The 21122-nt window shown below is 36.3% G+C and overlaps 1 protein-coding gene across 2 annotated transcripts in view; it reads left to right on the top strand.

Moving 5' to 3' along the window:
* The first annotated feature begins 3152 nt into the window (after window positions 1–3152).
* The window catches only part of BMP5 (bone morphogenetic protein 5), a 115111-nt gene continuing 97141 nt past the window's right edge, over window positions 3153–21122 (top strand). Inside the window, exon 1 of one of the 2 annotated variants that reach the window (XM_082731239.1) lies at window positions 3153–4363. In XM_082731239.1, the coding sequence (XP_082587365.1) occupies window positions 3874–4363 (490 nt within the window). In that variant the 5' untranslated portion in view covers window positions 3153–3873. The remainder of the gene's footprint in view (window positions 4364–21122) is intronic. The other variant, XM_082731240.1, reaches the window with a different exon arrangement.

The following is a 21122-nucleotide window of genomic DNA, read 5'->3' as shown; positions in this document are numbered from 1 at the left end:
CCTTTCAGTTACTGCAGGCAAATCTAAGGCGGGGCGGGGGTGGGGGTGGGTGGTGGCATGGCATCATTATACCATACATAGCAGGACCACTGCTATATATGCCATATTCTCTCTTCTACATGTGCTATGTTTTCTTGGCTCAAAAAGAGTGAGCTGAAGGCAGTTTAATATCACAGAAGCTGCTGTGTTCTGCCTGTGCATGTGTATTCACCAAGAAGATTCTAGAAGGAGATGTTTTCCCCGAAGTCTCCCATTACTGACAGTCTTTCCAATCTTCTCAGCAATCTCCTTTCCACCCTTTCTCCTCATGCCCTCCAACATGATCCAAGATAGCTGCTGCTTAAGGATTTTATGATTGCATTAACATTATTTTGGACTATTTTCCAAACTTGAAAGATAATTTAGGAATGCAGATATCATGTATATTAGGTATCTCTCTTTAACTGCAGTCATGTCTTTCACTGAGGAACTTTTGTTTCAAGGAGAAACCAGCAACGAAACCAGAGGTGAAATATAAAGACCCTTCCAGAAAAAACAGATTTACAAATGTTTCAACTTTCTTTTGAACAAGTTTCTTCTGAAAGTTTGTCTCTTGGATGTCGGTGGTTTACATATTCGTGGACTAAATGCATCAAATTTTGGTGAAGGAAAGAGAAAATAAACAGAAAAAAATGACAGTGGAGATGTACCTCTTAGCTGGATTCAGTTGTCTCTGTACCCCACCGGAAGGTCACTCCCATTAGTATATAGCCCAGGCAAATATTACATTATGAGAGGTAGGTTTCTACGCAGGTTCCTCTTCTTGAAATGTAATTATCTTTAGGAACAATTCTTGAGATGCTTTGGGTGTTTCTCCAGTCCCAACTTCTTTCTCAGGATATATTTATTCAGTATGTTCAATGACTTATACAACTTTTAAATACATACTCTGAAATTTGAAATGTTTATACTTTGCAGTTACAGATACTTTGTCTTTCAAATTGCTCTCATGTATATAAATACACATCTACCTGGGAATCCAAATTATGTAGTAAAATACATTTAATTGAAAATGAATCTGGCTTTTCATTTGGTGGTTAGCATTTCCCCTTTATTCCTGGCAAGTTTTTTTCTTCTTTATTTTCTTTCTCTCATTGCACATGTTGATCCTTTTGAAAAATGAATGTTTGCCAAATCTAGTCTGAGTTGGAAGGGAAGGTGGGGGGAGGGTGGATACTAAAGATTCTGACCAGAAATACTGGCATCTGATTTCCAACACAGAAGTAGGCTATATATGCCTGGTTAAGTGGTTAAATCACAATGACACTGATTGATATTATAAATCATGCTTTGGGAAAATGAGTTTTTGTGACTTGTGACACCTAAACTCACTTTTATTTTTCATTTGTATCTTAGGGAAAAAAAAAAAGAAGCATGTGTGGAAGATAATAAACGTTTCTTCCTCTAGTTTGGTCAATTTTTACTTGTAACTTTATGCTGTACTCTAGAGACATGAAGCATGTTCAGAACCTTGATCATTTATTTAAAAATGTAGAGAAAAACTGTAGGCTTTAGTTGGGATTGGTTTTCTAAACAGAGAAAAAGGTTTTGGTTTTTGTTTTGTTCTTTTTTTTTGGTCTCAACGTACTTGATTTGAATCCACAGCAATGACCAAAAATTCTTAGGTTAGTTTGGATAGGAAATAAACAACTTCAAGAAATATAGTGGTTTAAACTCTTTCTTATTGAAATAGTATCCCTTCACTTGCTAACAACCGGCACTATTACTCTTCATGTGATATCAGTTTTATAAAGGTGCTCCATGTATGTTGGTTCTTGGGTCTGCCACTGTGTGTCCGACATGGCTGCTAATAAAGGAATCTTCAGTAGGGCAAATATGAAACAGCATTGTCAAGTTTTGGGGCAGTGGGTTTGTATAAGAAAAATGAGGCACACAGTAAGATTCTGCCAGCTCTTTCAGATATCTTGCCTTCACCAACAAACTGAAGACTTGTGAAAAATACGCCTTCGCTTTAGACACTCAGAGGAAATATTTAAAAAGAGATTAAACAAGAAACCAGGCGCCTCTAGGTAGAGTAAAAGAAAAACATTAAAATTTCATAATAGTTCTAGAATTTGCTCGATAAATCTACGCTGGTATCAGAATAATGTCCCAGACAATGAAAGTACTGTGAGCCCTAAGGTTAAGTGAGAGCTTGTAAGGAAAATTATAGCTGCACGAAAACAGTGTAGACTTCTAAATTTTAAAGGCATTAAACATAAAGGATAAACACGTACTTTGCTCATTTCCTTGGATTAAGTATGGTATTTTAGAAAGGTGTGCACTTTCCCCATTATACCCATCAAATTTTGAAAATGCAAATTTCAATCTGCATGTAGTCATAGAGAATATTTGACTTGTGTTTATTTGCATGGGTTAAAACAAACCAAAATACTGAGTATAACTTATGGGAAAAATCTAATTTGTAAGTCTGTTTACATTTCAACTGAAATGTCTTAAGAGTTAAGAATCATGACACTGTATCTTGGGGTATTTGTCTTTCAACCGTAACTGACTTAATAAGAGAAATGGAAATATATTTTTCTGTTTAAAATTTTTGTATTTAAAGATCATTAAAGCTGGGCTATCTCATCATCATTATTAAATTACTATAACTACTGCTTTGGGAGCTAGAATATATTTACTGCTGATTACTTCTCTACTGTATTTTATTCTAGAAAGATCTGACTGTCATTAAGAAACAACAAATTAACTTCAATTTACAACTCTTCCTTTTATGTTTTAAGAAGTAAATTTTAATAACTCATAAAAGCTAGAAATAACCTCAAATATAGAACTGAGATTTATGTTAATTTAGCCACAACCTGAGACTTAATATAAGAGTGTATTAAATGTGTACTATGAAAAGAAAGATATAAAAGAGTACTCTATAAAACTGGTGGCAAAATTTTCAGTGTGCTGCTTAAAACTGGCTTTGCCCCCACCCCAGGACTTCTATGCCCCATGTATCACTGTGCTGTGTTAGATGCGTGGCTATAAAATTGTGAAAATGAAGACTTTTCTGGTAGCAAAAGGGTTAAGTTCTTTTTGCTTTACCAGTTTCAAATTACAATGAGAAGCCTCTTCTTTCCCAGCAGGGTTGTGCTTACATTACTCTTTAGATCTCCCTTGAAGAGGGCTGGTATATTTGTGCCTGCTGGAGGTGGAATTAACAGTTAGAAGGAGAAAGGGATTGAATGGACTTACAGGAAGGTTTTCAAGTAAATTCAGGGAAACACATTTACTTGAATAGTACAACCTTGAGTCTTATTTTACACTAAGACGACACAAAAGATGTTAAAGTTATCACCAAGCTGCCGGACAAATATATATTCCAACACCAAGGTGCAGATCAGCATAGATCTGTGATTCAGAAATCAGGATTTGTCTTGGAAAGAGCTCAAGGGTTGAGAAGAACTCAAGAGCAAGTGAAGATAACTTTGGGAACTACAGTTTATCAGAAGATCAACTTTCCTTGATTCAAATACCAAAGGCCTGATTACCATAAATTCCTATAGGAATGCATAGGTCATCTGATCAAATAATTTTATCCGTCTTCTGCTACATCAATGCAACAAAAACTCTTAACAACTGTGGATAATTGGAAATCCAAGTTTCAGCTTTCTTAGAAATAACTACTCTTGACATATTCCAAAATATTTAAAATAGGACAGGAAAATCAGTGAGCATATTATGTTCTGAAATGTCACTGTCATGAAGAATAGGTAAACTTGTTTTTTCAGCTACTGGGAAAACGCACCTCCTAGGAACTTAGATTTTTTTTTAAAGAGGACAAGAAGGACTAAAAATATCAACTTTTGCTTTTGGACAAAAATGCATCTGACTGTATTTCTACTTAAGAGTATTGTGGGTTTCCTCTGGAGCTGCTGGGTTCTAGTGGGTTATGCAAAAGGAGGTTTGGGAGACAATCATGTTCACTCCAGTTTTATTTATAGAAGACTACGGAACCACGAAAGACGGGAAATACAGAGGGAAATTCTCTCTATCTTGGGTTTGCCTCATAGACCCAGACCATTTTCACCTGGAAAACAAGCTTCCTCTGCACCTCTCTTTATGCTGGACCTATACAATGCTATGGCCAATGAAGAAAATCCCGAAGAGTCGGAATACTCAGTGAGGGCATCCCTGGCAGGAGAGACCAGAGGAGCAAGAAAAGGATACACAGCTTCTCCCAATGGGTACCCTCGCCGCATACAGTTATCTCGAACGACTCCTCTGACCACCCAGAGCCCACCTCTAGCCAGCCTACATGATACCAACTTTCTGAACGATGCTGACATGGTCATGAGCTTTGTCAATTTAGGTATGTTGTTCTTTTATTTGTTAAACGATGTTATTACTAAGTGGAAGTTTTTCTAATAGTAAAGTAGCAGCCTGGTAGGTGGTCATGTTTATATAAAGTCATTTTCTGTAACTCTCTTCTCCAGCTTCTGTTTCCTCTCTCTCATTGATACAAGGTAAGATTTTGCTTTAGGCAACAAAGTCATACACACAGGTACATATATTTAATTTTTTAAATATGAAAAGCTAAAATTAAACACTTACAGTCAAGTAGATTTAGGTCCTTGAAATCTTGTTAAAATTTCAGTCATGCTTTAATGTGTGAATAAATAAGCAGTAGTCTACAAAAAAGGAAAATTTATGAGGATAGCTGTGCTATGGGCAAAAAAATAATAATACAAATAAGAAAGAAGTGTTTGTAGATTGAAAATTAAAGTGTCTTTTTGGAACATTTTTTTGTTAGCAATTTAACAAACATGTAAGAATACATTTATTTGCCACCTAAAAACTCTCATTTGGCCGAGTCAGTTATTGTGAAAATATCAACATACAATTAACTAAGATCAAATAATTCTGAAAAAGATTACTATCAAAGATTTTCAGGGAGAGATTCTGAAAGTGTGAAAAACACTTTGGAAAAGAAGCTTCAAACTAATATTTCTTAACTTCTTAATGATGAAACGGTATCATACCCATTTGATTGTTTCCAGAAGCAAGAGAAATATAAAACATGCTATGATGTTCTCTACTTATGCAAAATCTTCCTCTTCCGTTAGGATAAAAAATGAATCAAAAACTTCTTTGATTAGCAGCATTATTAAAGAATACTTTTTAAAAAAATTATGTTTTACTCAAAGCTGGTATTTTTGTGGCAGATTTAAAATATTGACAATATCAAATGGTAAATTAGTGCCCAGTATTTCATCTCTTAAAAGTATTAAGGAGTTACCAATTTAGGGTGATTTCACAGAGCTGTATTTTTAAAAATGTTTTAGTAGAGGCTAAAGATGAAAATTCGCTATCTTCAGACATTCAAAAAAATAACATGGTATATAGTCAGTTTTGAAGACAAAATTTTATGAACAAATGTAATCAACTTGAAAGAATTAGAAACATTTTAATGTAAGAACTTTCAAAACTTTGAAAACTGCAATCTGCTTTGACTTAAAATTGACATGTTTTATTATACTTAATTAAAAACTTCCTTGTATAACATCTCAAAGAAAATAGTCTTTGAAAAGTCAGATAGCAACAAATCCAAATACATGAATGCTTTTATAAAACATGTTGCCTCATATGCTCTGTTCATTTGCTCTTCGCAATCCTAGCATGAAGGATAAGGTGCTTAATAAATCAAGTTTCGTGTTGCTGGAGACAGAGCTCTCATTATTATAAGTTTCTGTAAGTCATCATTGGTTGCCCTAATCAGGTGTCCTGGAGGCCTTTTCTTCTACATATAATTAACAGGTTTCATTTGGAACTTTCAAGCCATTGAAATATGGCTTAATTCTAAATTAGTTTGATTGCTTTTTCCTAGTATAAGTGATATGCAATGTGGCTCATGGGATATTTTACTTTGTTGCAATTTCTAAAGTATTATTCAGTAATTTAAAGGAGTTTTAATATTCTAACAGAAGAATTTCAATCTAGCATGATTTACATATGCATAAAAAATATCACTGAAAAAATTAGTTCCGGTCACCTAAAATCTGACAGGGCAGACTGTGTCATGTATTTTAAAAAACAATGGCTCAGCCATGAATCTCTTCTAAAATATATGTTTTATTGAAATCAAATATTTTGATTACTCACAAAAGAAGTATATTTGTTTTAGGAAGGAATTAAGTAGGATTTTTGAATCTGTATGCCATTACTTTTTATACATTTACACAGAATAAGAAAACCAAAAACAATAATAAACAGTTTTAGTCAGTGACCTTTAGGGCCATTTTTATCATTAAAGTATACTTATATTTTTAAATCAATGAAGTTTTGGTTGTATTGTTTGGATTATAACAACAAAACAGTTTACTAACTATACCATGAAACACAATTATTTATTTTACTCTAGAGAAACAATATTAGATATAAACTTCAGAAGATATTTATTTTTATCATGCTTGAACTGCTTAATAGTGATGTATCCTCAATAATGAATTGTATTATTTTTTTCTCTATTTAATAATACAAACCTAAATGTCTCATGTGAAATTACTGACAAATTGATTCTGGTACTGAGATTTTCCTAGTAGCCTCTGAGGAAAATTGAACTACAACTTTATTTTAACCTTAGACTGTGCCTTCTAATATATCCAAAGCTTACAATCAAACACTACTTAGTAAAAGGTTTTAACTTCTGTATTTCTTCCATAATAAAATAGGTCAAAGCAGACTTAGAAAAGGTTAAAGTGTAATATCATGATTAACTGCACTAAGAATGTCAGTGGTTCTTAATGTAACATTCATTAACAAATAGTGTTTTTTTATGTTCTTAGAAGACTCAGGAGGATTTTGTTCATTTATTTATGTTAGAAACTTAAAAGATATGCATATTGTGGAAACTAAGGGCAAGTGATCAAATTAGCCATAAGCAAGGGATTTGTATTGAGGAAGTCACCTGGATATTTAAATATGTGAAAAGAATCTGTTGACAGTTCCCATAATAAGCTGAATTACACTAGAAAGATATGTCCTTTATATAAACACAAATCTGTGTCATTTTCAAGTCAAATGATGGATTTTCTAGAATTACCTTGTCATTCAGAAAGACATTTTTTTCTAATGTTAGTTTTGCTCATCAAGAGCAATTAAACTCTGAATCATTTAACAAAATAATCTATTTTTTAAAATTCCAGATGAGATTATTTTTTTTCATAAATGAAAAATAGATGAGAATTTCCTAAAAGAAAAAATAAAATGTGAATAAATTGCCTTAAAGTTGATGTAAACAACTAAACATGAAAACAAGCACCTTATTTTGACCTTTAAGTTGTTTAAGTGATTTGGGCACTCTGAAGAGACAAATATTAATTATTGTGTGAAGAGAAACTTTCCACTCTATTGGATTCATTATTTTTAGGCCAATTTTTTTCAGTCTCTAGTGTCCAGCTTTTGCAGGTTGACTCTTCCGCTTTGTCCCTAAAACTGTTGACTATTCCAGGCGTCCTTCTCAGTCAATACCATGTCATTTCATTGAGAACAAAAATATCTTTCTGGTAAATCTTTTCTTTTTTAACCATCTTTTTCAAAAATATTAAAGGATTAGTTTATATATCAGATATCTATGCAAATAACAGGAAAGAAAGGAAAATCTGCAATTTTTAAATAAATCTGTTTACATTAAGATAAACATGTGTATTTCTAAGATCTTTTACAATTTCGTTTGATTACTTGGCAATAGTACAATGAAAATGATACAACACTGTGGATGTTTTAGAGGAAAGCACAAAAAACAGTGAACACAGGAAATTTATTTTCATGGTGTTCCCTGTCTACATATATTTCTCTGATAAAGATGGAGGGTTTTTTTTTTTTTTTTTTTTTTTAATGGTTTCTGGTCAGTTGACTTGGAGTCAAAAACTTCTTAGATATATTTTAAGAACATGTATTAATTCTAAGGGATAAAAGTACATGAATGTGTTGCTTGGATTTTTTTCGTATTTTATAACAACATATTTAGCATGGTAAGATATGAAAGAGAAAAAAAAAATACTTTCAAAACTTTGAGTTAAACCCTTATCCTTTTACTTCCCCAAATCATTAAACTCTCCCGGTACTGGAAGAAAAAAATGCTTATGTTCTCGTTTGACAGGTTTGAAAGACATCATTGATATTTATTGTTGCTTTTGGCTGACTCGAGTGCCCAGTGGAGAGGAATTTATACACAGATCTACCTAAAGATGCCTATCTGTGTAGTCTCTCCAACAAGGTTATTAACACTTGTGTAACATAAACTTACCTATAAACACATGCAAGATTTTTTGGGGAGAGGGAGCAGTGATGGGAATGTTGACAAGAGGGTCTAAAACCATTATAGTACATATTCATAGATACGCCTGGAATAACAAATGCTAATATTGGGTGAAACAATACTTCTTTTACACCTTTAACTTTTGAGGAGAAAAGATGCTTGGGAGGGTGGAAATCTTTTTACTCTCTTCTTTAACAACCTTTTGCCTTCATGATTTTGACCCAAGGGATTCTTGTTCTTTAAAGCCGTATTATTGTCAAATGACAGGCATGGCTGCAGTGATACGTATAATCATATAGTTTAATTAAAAGATTTTTCCTCCTGTTAATAGCCACTCACAAATAGCCAGTTGTAAAATTTTATTCAGAATTAACACCTGGAACTGTGAAGGTATGATAACATAAATTCAGAGGGCATGGGGTGGCCTCACCCACTACTTCCAGTTCCCTCCTTTCATCCATTTTTTCAATATTGCCTCCCTCTCTCAGCCCCTCCCTTCCCATTACTTGGCCTCTCCTCTTTAGTTCGATGGTCTCTACCTCCAGGCTTTCTTGGCACTCCTCTCTTTCTGTCCCCACCCCTTCCTGGGGTCCGCTTTTGGTCCTTGTTTCTTCATAGCTGGAGGCTGAGATTAGCCGAAAATCAATTAGTTACAGCGTGATCATTTAGGTACAGTCTCCTGTTTCTCTGGAGTTGAGAAGGAAAAGGTTATGACGTGCCAATTGCAGCCTCCACCCATCAGGAGAAAAGCTCCCCGGGGCATCAGAACTTCTCTGGTTGTTGCCATCCTCTGGAACTGTTTCTCCACTGTCCCATGCTTCTTTGCCTTCTCACCTCTCCCTGAGAATCCCATTGACCGAACTTAATTGTTTTTGCCTTCCCTATTTTATTACATAATTAAAATTTAAAAGGGGAAATGTAAGGGAAAGTTAGAAAAAAGTAAGAAAAAACTGCAGCGCTGAACGAAGATGACGCAAAAACATGCAGTTCTGTTCGTTTATGAAATGCTTTCGCTTACGTCATTTTTATTTCACACTCATGGCACATCCAGGAAGAGATTAATTCCTGTCTGGAAGTTGAGAAGAGAGGAGGACGAGGTAGGATAAAAGGATCAAGAGCAGAGAACAATGAGGAGGAGACAGAGACAGAAATAAAATACAAATTTTTTTAAAAAGCCCTTGGGAAAAAGAAAATGAATGAAATGAGTCATCAGAGCCTGGTCTTGGGGTGTGCAGGTGGAGGGCGTGTTGGGAAATCCTCAGTCTACCTCACACTGACACAGCAGCTAATTCCACATCCCAACCACATCAGCTCCAGGGGAAAACCCTTTCATCCTTCCACCCGAAAATACCAAAGTGGGGAAAAAGGAGGGGGCCCTGTGTGTGTGTGTGTACAAGGAGCGTACAGACGAGCTACTCACATTTACAGTCATAAATAATGTAGTGGCTCAGCTTGAAAAAACCACAGGTTAAAGGAAGAGGCTTCCCTGACGCACGGAGAGGGGCTGAGATCAGAGGAGCCACTGAAAGGGTTGGAGCCAAACAATGAATCCCTTGTTCGAAGCCATATTTATGAGTGCTTCTTTGCACCTTAAGTTCATATTTTATTGGCTGGGCTGTGGGGTTTCCCCATTTGCTCATCTCTTAAAATAATACCCTTGGCTGAGATCTCCTTTAAAATGCACCAGTCAGCCCTGACAGATGGCTCGTTTATTTGGGGAAGAGGGGATGGTGTTGTGATTTTTTTTTTTTTTTTGGATGTCTGATTGGAATGTGTAAGGTCCAGTTGTGGATCTGAAAATGGTGACAGTAAGATAAAAATAATAACTGGAGTAGTTACCTGCCGTTCTCCGAGATGTCTGTAAGAGTCCACATAATCAGGTAGTCACTCTTGACTGGTAGGAGTCTTGTCTAAATTAATACAATTATAATGTCTAAATGAGTTAAAATGGTAAAATCATAATCTAAGAAAGTGAAAACAGAATCTATTGAAATGTGCGACGTTTAATATGAAGGGAAAAAAAGATCTCTGATTAGTCAGAAGGATCTCTCGTGGTTTTGGGAGAAGGAAAATGACAACAGCCCTCCATACCCAAGGAGAGGAAGGCAGTGAGCTGTGTAAACATTCTATTATAAAACTGAAAAAGCAAGACCTTGTCTGGTTCTAAATAATTTGATATAGAGACTAAACTAGGGTATGCGCTGTTTTATAATTTCTAAACACTGAGGATCCTTGTCTTCATGATGATGTGGCCTTTCGTTTTACTTTTTATAAGCTGCAAAATATTGGTGCCTGCAGGAGAAGAAACAACCCTGTATTTTAGAAATACGTGAATCTAATTAAATGATCTCTTAGTGTGTTTACTTCCTTCTGGATGTAAATAACTTTTATTGTTCTTGTTGTTTCCCAGCTTTCCTTGAGTTGTTAGGAGTAAAGAAAAAAGATTGAGAAAGGCAAGATAAGCAGATTTGAGTCTCATCTAGATTTTATTCAGAACTAAGAGGTCAAAAATCAGAGGATTTCTTAACATTTACAAACCTGTTCAGCTCTTCTTATGCTGTATGATATGAAAAATTCAATTTCACTTGCTATGCGCAAGTGTTTCGTCCCTATTGTGACTTTGTGATTAGCCTTCCTATGTAGGAGACACTGTTATTGCCAGTCTTAAGTGCATGCCTATTGCGGCTTACATGGCTTTAGGATTTAATTATAGGTTAAATGTGATTGTGTTCCTTTCAGTGTTTCTATCGCAGAAGTAGAGTAGCAAAGAAGAAGCTCCAATGCCTGGATTGGAATCCCATATTCTACACCTTTTAGCTGTGTGACCTTGGGCAGGTTACTTAAATCCTCTCTGCGTCCCTGGTTCCTTACCTAAAACGTGCCAATAATGAGCATGCCTTCCTCTTTGGGGGTGGAGAGGATGAAATGAATGAATACACATGTAATTTTAAGAATAGCAGTTGGACATAGTGAGCCCTCAGCCAAGAGCTGTTAAACTGTTACCAGCGTTGCACTTATCCCAAGTCTGCTCTGGCATCTGCAAGAGTGGCCAAGTAGTCTGTGGAGCCCAGTGCAAAATAAAAATTTGGGGCCTCTTGTTCAAAAATTATCAAGCACTCCAGCCTAGTGGCAGCAGATCATAAGCTCAGGCATGAGGTCCTTCTGAGTGTGGGGCCTGTGCAACTGCCCAGGTGATCTTCCAGAGAAACCAGCCCTGCGTATTTGATTACATGTTGTGACGGCAGAAACCATGCCCTATTCATCCTTTCTTATCCCCAGGGGTGGGTCAGTGTCCCAGAAGGAAAGAGAGAGCATGTGCAAGCTGAATCATCTGAGGAGAGTTTACCTAATGCTGTAATGTTGATCATGCTGTGGGTAGAGCTTTCTGGCAAAATAGGGGATAATGCAGCTCCAGAACAACAGAGGAGCCTTCCGTCAGTCCTTCTGGGCAGGGAGCAGAAACCATTACCAGAAAACTCAGAGGAGAGCTGCGTGGGGAAGATATCCTGCCAGGAACTATGGTCTTTGTGAGAGGAATGCCATGCGGCCAACCCTTAAATACTCAGCAGGGAGGGAAACCAAGGACTAAATACTCAGTCTCTACTTTTCCGCCATGTTCTCTTCGGCACCAAAAGCCACAAGGCCCTGGAGGCTCCTGGTGGAGCTTATGGCAGTCAGCTTCCTGGTGCTGAGAGCAGAGGAGAGAAAAGTGGAGAGTGGTTCTTGAGGCACGAAATCGGTAAATGAATATTAAGTGTTTAGTCCATGGAAGTTCCAGAATCACCTCAGTTTCAGTGCAAGTTAGTTATATGTCTGTGTGTGTCCATGTATATGTGCACACATATGTTAACCTTTGCCCTACTAATTTATTATAAAATTCAAGATATAATCATGATTTCGTGTAGGAGTTATTAACTTCACCAGTTGGTGAAGTGGCAGAATAGACATGATGTGTTGAAAAACTCTTAAATTGTATAGAGATCAGCAGGATCACATGATATATTAAAACTATTTTAGAACAGACTGAAATTAACAACAAAAACCAAAAATCCCGGGAGAAGCAGCTCTTGCAGATCCCATGACAAACCGTGGACTGCGAATAGAAGTCACAACCAGAAAACTCTGAATAGAAAGCACCAGTTCATGCAAATATACAGAGCAAATACCAAGAACAGATGATTTTTTCAATCTTCAGGTCTGCTCGTTCTCAATCTTATGTCTTCCTTCCGCAAGTGACCCATGACTGTGTGTTAAAGCATTTTGAATTCCGGGTACAATCTGACGATCTCCTCTCCAGGGAATGTAACAGGCAGAAATGTCAGGACGAGGCAAATTGGGATTATTGTTGTTCTTTGCTACCCTCAATCTTTGGCAGCTTTCTTGGGACTCAAAGCCACCCCCCCCTCGGCCCCATCCTTGAATCACACACAAGCGCACAGGAGAACGGTGCCTTTCCCGAATGGTCTACGTTCCCCTTCTAAGTGCTAAGGATGGCAATTTTAACCCGATTTTACATCTGTAATTACCACAAGCTGTGGAAGAGAGGGTTCAATTGGAAATTGTGTAGGCTCTTCTACAAATAACCTTGATGCAGACACTGAAGACTGACTTACTGAGGAAGAAGGAAGGCCGTCAATTAGATAGGCTTAATGGTTCCTGTCTTATAGATGTTTTTCTTTGCTCAGAGGGAACAGAGATCATTTAGTTCTTTAACTATCTCCATAGGGTGTAAGTGTAGGGGTTTTGGGATACCAGCTTTGCACACAGCTGCATATCCTTGAGCAAACTATGTCACTTTACTGGGACTGTTGCCTTCTCTGTCAAGTGGAGATCCTAATACAGAATTGTACTTAGGTGAGGTTAGAGGCCTGTAAGTCTCGTGAAAGAAGTACTCAATGCACAGCAACCACTCTTGCTACAACTACTTGTACTAGAATTGAGTCTGTGGTGTTCTAGTGTCAGAAGAGATCAACACCCAGGCCGCCTTGCTGGAATTGTGGAATATTATGCCCATGACTTTTCCTCTACCCAAAAGAAAATGAACCCTTGAATTTCCTTGACTCTATCTTGGAGTTGGACTGTCGGTAGATTGCATTCCCTCACTCACGTATTCTGGAAAAAGAGGCCAGTCCTCGACAGAGCCTATAGGTAAGTGCGGGCCTTCCCTTTGGGCTCCCAAAGGCAACAGTTTCTGTGATGTACCACTCAGAGGGGCTTTTCATGTTACCTTTGCTCGGATTCTTCGAATGAACCCATGGTTTTACTTTAGTTCCAGATACTGCCTGTCCTATTTGTTTGTTATGGGGAAGTGGAAACTGATTGCGGCCAAAGGGATAATATACAATTTGAAAATATTTGGTTGTGAAGGCATGAGCACTCTCTAAAAGACCCTTTGAAAGAAGGAAAAAGTGTCTTGAGTTTTAATGCTAAGTTTCATAAGTCAACTTTTTTTTAGTTTTAGTTTTTTAAAAAGTTGATTTATGATGAAAATCTCGGTGAATAAACTCCTGAACTGTAAATAGAGAAGCCACTCTGTTCGAATGATCACTCAATCCAGGAAATTTTTATATTGTATGTAACTCAAATCATGTTTAAGTTTATGTTTTTCTAATTTGAGTCAGTTCTTATTACTATTTGTGTGATCATAATTTTGTTTCTATTTAATACCATTTTTAAAGTATTTTGACTTTCCTAGACAGGGCTGTTTTGTTTTGTTTTCAGATGGCAGTCACATCTTTTTATTACTTTTCTTGAATTGCTTTCTGTTATAATATTTTGAAGCAGGATGGGAACTTATGGGTTTAATCAGAAAAATCGAACAAACGGCATACATGTTTACAATATACATATTGTAAAGTCATCACATTGACTTTTAATATTTTATAATACATTGAGTGAGGAAATCTAAATTTACTGGGTTTTTTTCATTATTTGATAGCATGCTGAAAGATGATCTAATATTTAATTGTGATGAGTAATGTTCTTAAAATATGGATTCTAACTATATATATATATTTTGATCTATTCAAATCAACATGTAAGATTTTTCTCTTCCATATTGCTGTGTCAAAACAGTTATCATTCTACTGTTAACAGTTACTCTGAGGAAGAATTTATCCAAATTAAGCAAACCATTATCATTCCAGCATGTGTGCATGTGATACATTTAAAGTATAAGACATTGTCACATCCGTAGCATTTAAATTATAGTATAGTTGTAGCATTAGTAATTAAAGCAACAAAAACAACAATAAATATAATTCTTGTGCCAGAAACTGGACTGAGTGATTTGCATATATTATGTCAATTAATTTGCATCTCAACTGTATGCATAAATATTTTGCTTCTCCTATTTTGTTGATGTGAAAATTGAGACGTGAGCAGAGATTCAATAACTTACAAAGGTCGCCCAACTGATAAATGGAAAAATCCATACTGGAACTGTGATCTGTCTGGCTACTAGGATTTAGCTTGGTAACCTACTTTTGAAAAAGGTGTAATTTTTTTTTTTTTCAACAGCACTGTGCAGTTTTATTAACCATTCAAGTACAGTAGCATCTGGTAAGATTGGGACAGAATTGGGATTTAAAAGTGAACACATATTCAGCATCTAACAATTTGAAAGAAGCCACTACATACTCTTTTCACGAAGAAAGGTGTAATTTTTAATCGCATGACGATAATGGTTTATACTTCTGGAAAGTATCATTATGTACCTTATGTGGTTTTATCTGCATTGTCTAGCCCTCGTGGAAGTAGATACGATTCCACAGTTGACAGCTCTGGAAACTAGAGCTCTGAAAGGTTATCCATTCAGTTGTTTGACAAATAGAAACTGATTACCTACTATGGGGCCAGGCACTGTGCGAAAGACTGTGCCTGTTTCACTGCCAACATCACAAGGCAAGAGGAGCGAGGTCTAGACCCAGAATCCCTGGTTCTTGTGCCAGGATTTTTTTTGCTCAATGTCACATACTTTGAAAAAATCCACACAAAAATTCCAGCACCCTATACAATTAAAAGCACTCACTGACATTATCTGCAAGAATGTGTTTTGTTATTTAAATAACCATGTATAATGAACCTTCTGGGTATAGGGAAAATATTTTTTCAAATCTCAATCCCTTTACATTAATTTAAAATAAACAAACAAACAAATTAAAAATAAATAAAAGCCTGTTACCAGCGAACAGAACATTGGGAAGACTGTTAGTCCAAAAGGCATAGAACACAGATAGAACCCAGCTTCAGAAAAGCTTGGGGGCTCTTTCAGAAACCTGTATTTTTTAAGCTGTGGGTTTTTTTTTTTTTACTCATACGGAGGCTCTGGTGATTTTAAAGGTAGTATCTAAAAGCACTGTTTGCTTCCTGCACATTCCAGAGCATACATTGGGCTTAAGCACTCATCATTTGTGTGTGTGTGTGTTGTACTGAGGAAAGAAGGGCAAAATGTCATAGAGTTTTTCAAAAAGAAGTTGTTTGATCTGGGCTCCATCTTGACCCCTGACCTTCACTTACTTCTTTGTTTGTGTGCTAACAAGGTTGTGTCCAGTGTTTACTTTGTTCCTGTACACACTGAACATGATGTGGATTCAAGCGATCCTCTGAGTCAGTGGAGACACATTTTCTAAAGTCAAAATGGGTAGAGAGTTCCAAGAATTGGTATAAAGACCTCTTTGCTTCCATTGCTTTGAATTTACTCAGGATATTAGGCATTAGGCAATTATTGCTTCACGTTTGATGGGATTATGAGGGAAAATGGATTAATATTTAATAGTGGGTTACTCTTCACCATCAGGCTGCTGGGTCTGTGGAGTAAATATTGCAGCAAAACACAGATCCAAGTCTGCTGGCCCGCCATCACGGGAATAATCATCATAGCTACAAAACACCAGATTCCCCAAGTGAAATACTAAGAAGAGAAGAACTCGAGGCAGATCATGATGTCTGCTCTCCTTGAAATTCGTGTCCCCCAGGTAGCCCATATCCAGGGCTTGGGAGGCGCCAGACAGGGCACTAACAGCATTTCAAGTTTTCACTCAATTAACTCTCACAACATGAGCCCAATCAGAGATGAGGAAAGTGACACCTGGTGATGTTAAGTCATTTGTCCCAAGTTTCACATCTCGTAAGAGGAGGAACTGGATTCAGAGTCCAAGCTCTTCACTACTGTGCTGGGTCATCTTTGTGAATGCATTGGGGAGGGCTGTCACTGGGGCATTGTTTAACCTCCATGTAAAGTTCTATATATTTCCCCATCATTTCATGTATTGGGGTATTTTCACTTCATTGGTCATGTTTTATATTTTAGGGAAAAATTGTGAAATAGTGAGATTGCTAAGAGTCTTATCCCTGGAGGTGGGCTCTTCCAGGCCTTCCTCCGAACTGGGATGCTGTGGCCTTTGGAAAGAGGCAAATACTCACAGTTCTCACAGGCAGAGGAATAGGCAGCACTCTGCAGACACCAGTGGTACCGACCCTGGAGCTTTGCAACCAACTGAGGGAAAAAGGAAATGTGATCTGTGTTGATTTCCAACTTCAGAAAATAGACTTGGCATGAAGAGGAGTTACACTTAGCAAAATGGAAGAGAGGCAGAATATCAAAGTTACAAACAGTAAAAGACCTCAAAAACTGTCGTCGGAGACTGGTGCAAACCAATAGTGGGTTCATTTGGATGCTGGACAACTACCAGTCTGCTGGCCAGTATGAAGGCCCCTGGAGTATGGTGCCCAGCCTTGGATAAATGTCCTTGGCCTACCTTTTCTGACCCAAGCCTGTATTGGCCAGATAATCTCATGAGAAGTCTGCTGAGTGAATGTTTGGGCTCCAGGACCCCCTACAACTTACAGATTAGGAAATTCCTCTTGCTGTAGGTAACCTTGGCTTTGTACTATTAGCTATGGCTGACATCTCCTCTGTGTTCTATCCAACACTGAGCCCTCCACGTTTAATACATATCTCTTAATCTGTGTAGCAGCTACAACTTGCGTGTGTTAAATGAGCTCACTCATTTCCCCAAACCACATGAACACTAAATACATTCTTTCTCCTCCTTGGGTGTATTATGAATTAGAGGCTAAGGCCTTGAGACAATTAATTTTTTTTTTCCCCAAAGGAAGCATTTTGGTTTGACAACATTTCTCAAAGCAAAGTGATGAAGCTTATGAAGATAATTCATTTTCAGCTCTCCTCAGCAATCAAGAGGAATTGTAAAAAGCAAGTATCATAGCTAACATATCAACCTGTATCAAAACTCCTGACCATTAATCTCTGCTTTGCAAAGCAAGCCAAGTGGTAGCTGCAGAGTAAAGATGGACATTTGGGATGTCACCTGCTAGTCTGTGTAACAATTCTGTCTCTTTATCTCTTTCTCTATTTGGCTTTACCTGACCACACCTACACAACCTATGGATTGTAACATAAAAAGTATCAATGGTATCAGTATTTGATTTTTAATTATTCAAACTGAGATGTGCTTAGGAAGACATGCGATAAAATGATTGCTCAGGAAGAGGTCAAAAATCATGTTTAATTTTAATTCATCTTCAATGACGGTGACTAAACTAAGACTCACGTTGACTCATAATTATTTAAATCTCTTGGGCACGATCAGACTTCTTTGTCATTTTCTTAAATGTACTTTTTAAAATTTTTTTAAAGATTTAGTTATTTGAGACAGAGTGTGAACCAGTGGAGGGAGGAGCGGGGGGGGTGGGGTGGGGAATCCTTAAGCAAACTCGCTGCTGTGCACAGAGCCCCACACAGGGTTGTTTCTCACTACCTGTGAGATCATGACCTGAGCCAAAATCAAGAGTCTGCTGCTTAACTGACTGAGCCATACAGATGGCCTTCCTAAAGTGTATTTCTTTGAAGGCATGCCATGTCTTCTTAAGAGTTGTTATCTGAAATGTGATAGTCAAATCATTGTGGACTTTGCTGAGAAATGGTAATTAAATCAATTTCGATATTTCCAAGAGGAGACTTCTCAGTATCTTTATTGTGCTGATGAGCATTGTGAATCTCCACAAGGAGGGATGTCGTATGGTTTCACAAGCACGTTATGCTCTGGGACTCGCCTAACAGAGCACCATGGTGCCTAGTGTAATGGGGAGCTCATTCCGAGAAATGTTCTTGCGTGTGGAAATACCAGTTCATAAAAGCCGTTTTGGAGATAGGGCAAGCAGGGCATTAAGATCATATATTTGTTGATTCTGTGGTTACTTTATATCCAGATTAAAATGAAGCATGAGAAACATTTTAATTCCACAGTCAAGAACCAACCATTCTTCAAACTTTTATATATTTCCTTCTATACTTTAAAAAATCCATCTTTTTCATCAGGTTGAACAATGTTTGCATAATGTATTATACCCTTTGTTCTTTAAAAAGCTTTTTTTTTTAACCATTTAAGTATCACAAATATACAATGTTATATTAGTTTCAGGTACAGGATATGGTGATTTACAATTCTATACATTATGAAATGCTCAGTACAATAAGTACAGTTACTTTCTGTCAACATACACAGTTATTACAGTATTATTGACTGTCTTCCCTATGCTATATTTCTCATCTCCCTTGACTCAGTTATTTTATAACTGGTAGCTTGTACCTCTTAATCCCCTCACCTATTTCACCTATCCCCCCACACCTCACCCCTTTGGCAACCACCTGTTTAGAGATATATAGAAATATAGAGATATTTCTATATCTCTGAATCTGTTTGTTTTGTTTTGTAGATTCCACATATAAGCAAAACCATACAGTATTTGTCTTTCTCTGTCTTATTTAACTTAGCATAATACCCTCTAGGTCTCTCCATGTTGTCATAAATAGCAAGATTTCATTCTTTTGTGTGGCTGAGTAACACACCACATCTTCTTTATCATTCATCTGTCAATGGGCACTTATGTTGCTTCTATATCTTGTCTATTGCAAATAATGCTGCAATGAACATAGGGGTGCATGTATCTTTTTGAATTAGTGTTTGCATTTTCTTTGAATAAGTACCCCATGTGGAATTACTGGATCATACGGTGTTTCCATTTTTAACTTTTTGGGAACCTCCATACTGTTTTCTACAGTAGGTGGATTTACAAAGGGAATTTACATTCCCACCAACAGTGCAGCGGGGTTCCCTTTTCTCCACATCCTCACCAATAAATTTTATTCCTTGTCTTTTTGATACTAGCCATTCTGACAGGTGTGAGGTAATACCTCATTGAGGTTTTGATTTGCATTTCCCTGATGATGAGTGATGTTGAGCATCTTTTCATGTGTCTGTTGGCCATCTGTAGGTCTTCTTTGGATAAACGTCTGTTCAAGTTGCCCATTTTTATTTGGATGTGTGTGTGTGTGTGAAGTTGTATAAATTCTTTACATATTTTATTTTTTATTATGCTCAGTGACATATTTTAAATGTTAACCTCTTATTGGATAAGTCATTTGTGAATCTCTTCTCCCATTTTGTAAGTTGCCTTTTTGTTTTCTGGATGGTTTCTGTAGCTGTGTAAACCTTTTTATTTTGGTGAAGTCCCCATAGTCTATTTTTCATTTTGTTTCCCTTGCCTGAGGAAACATATTTGTAAATACGTTGTTAAGGCCTATGTCCAAGAGACTACTGCCATATTTTCTTTTAGGAGTTTTATGGTTTCAGGTCTCACCTTTTAGGTATTTAGTTCATTTTGAGTTTGTTTTTGTGTATGGTATAAGAAAATGGCCCAGTTTCATTCTTTTGCATGTAGCTGTCCAGTTTTCCCAGAGCCATTTATTGAACAGACTCTCTTTTTCACATTATATATTCTTGCCTCTTTTGTCTTTTTGTCCATAAGCATGAATTTATTTCTGGGTGCTTAGTTTTTCTTAATTTTTTAGTATATGATTTTTCTTGTTTATTCATTTGTTCTTTATGAGCATATTTTTGATGACAAATATTTCACCTCAATAATTCAGCATTTATATAAACATTCTTTCATTACAGGACATGCAGTTTTTCCAGTTTTTACTATCATATACTCTGTTACAATGTTTATCTGTATATGTAAGTTTTGTAAACATCGCTGACATTTTCTGATCATTTTCTTAAAGTATGTTCTTAGAAAATGAATCATTCAATTATTGTTTTTTAAATCTCCTGAAATATATTACTAAATTGTTTTAGTAAATTTGTTTCTTTTACACATGCAACAGCAAGTAAATGCTAATGCTGTTTTTATCAAACTGAAACCTAAATTATATGATATGTTTACATTTTTAATAATCTAAAACTCATGTTTTTTAAAAAATTTATATTTCTTCTAAGAATCATGTTTTTTTTTTTTTTTTTTACATGTCTGTTATCTACTTATATTTTCTCTTTGGGAAGTTCTATGTTATTTTTGTTCATTTTTTAATTTGCCTTATTTCATGGTTGCTTATGCTTAGAAATCCCTCCTGTGACTAAATATTTAATAATTATTCACCTTTTTCCCATTTTTATGCTTGATTTTTTACTTTCCCCCTAACTTGTCATTTGCATATAACAGTCACATAAAAACATTTTCAAATACTTAAGAGTTTGTAAAATCTATCTCCCACATTCCATTTTAGAAAGAATTGCTTGAAGGCATGCCGTGGCAGATTACTGAAATAGAAATTAAGAAGAATGGGGAATTCCTGGTCTTTGAGGAGACCCAGTTTGAGAATTAAAATCAGCTGAGCAAATGGATTTGATCTAAATAAACTTATGCCCAAATGCTCTGTAATTTAATTATAAAACATACAGACACATGACCTAAGAACAATTGGAATGCTGAAGTGTCCCAAGTATCT

Source organism: Mustela nivalis, assembly GCF_964662115.1.
Source record: "Mustela nivalis genome assembly, chromosome: 5".
Classification (NCBI taxonomy): Eukaryota; Metazoa; Chordata; class Mammalia; order Carnivora; family Mustelidae; genus Mustela; species Mustela nivalis.
The sequence above is the reverse complement of the archived record's forward strand: the minus strand, read 5'-3'. Positions and strand labels throughout refer to the sequence as shown.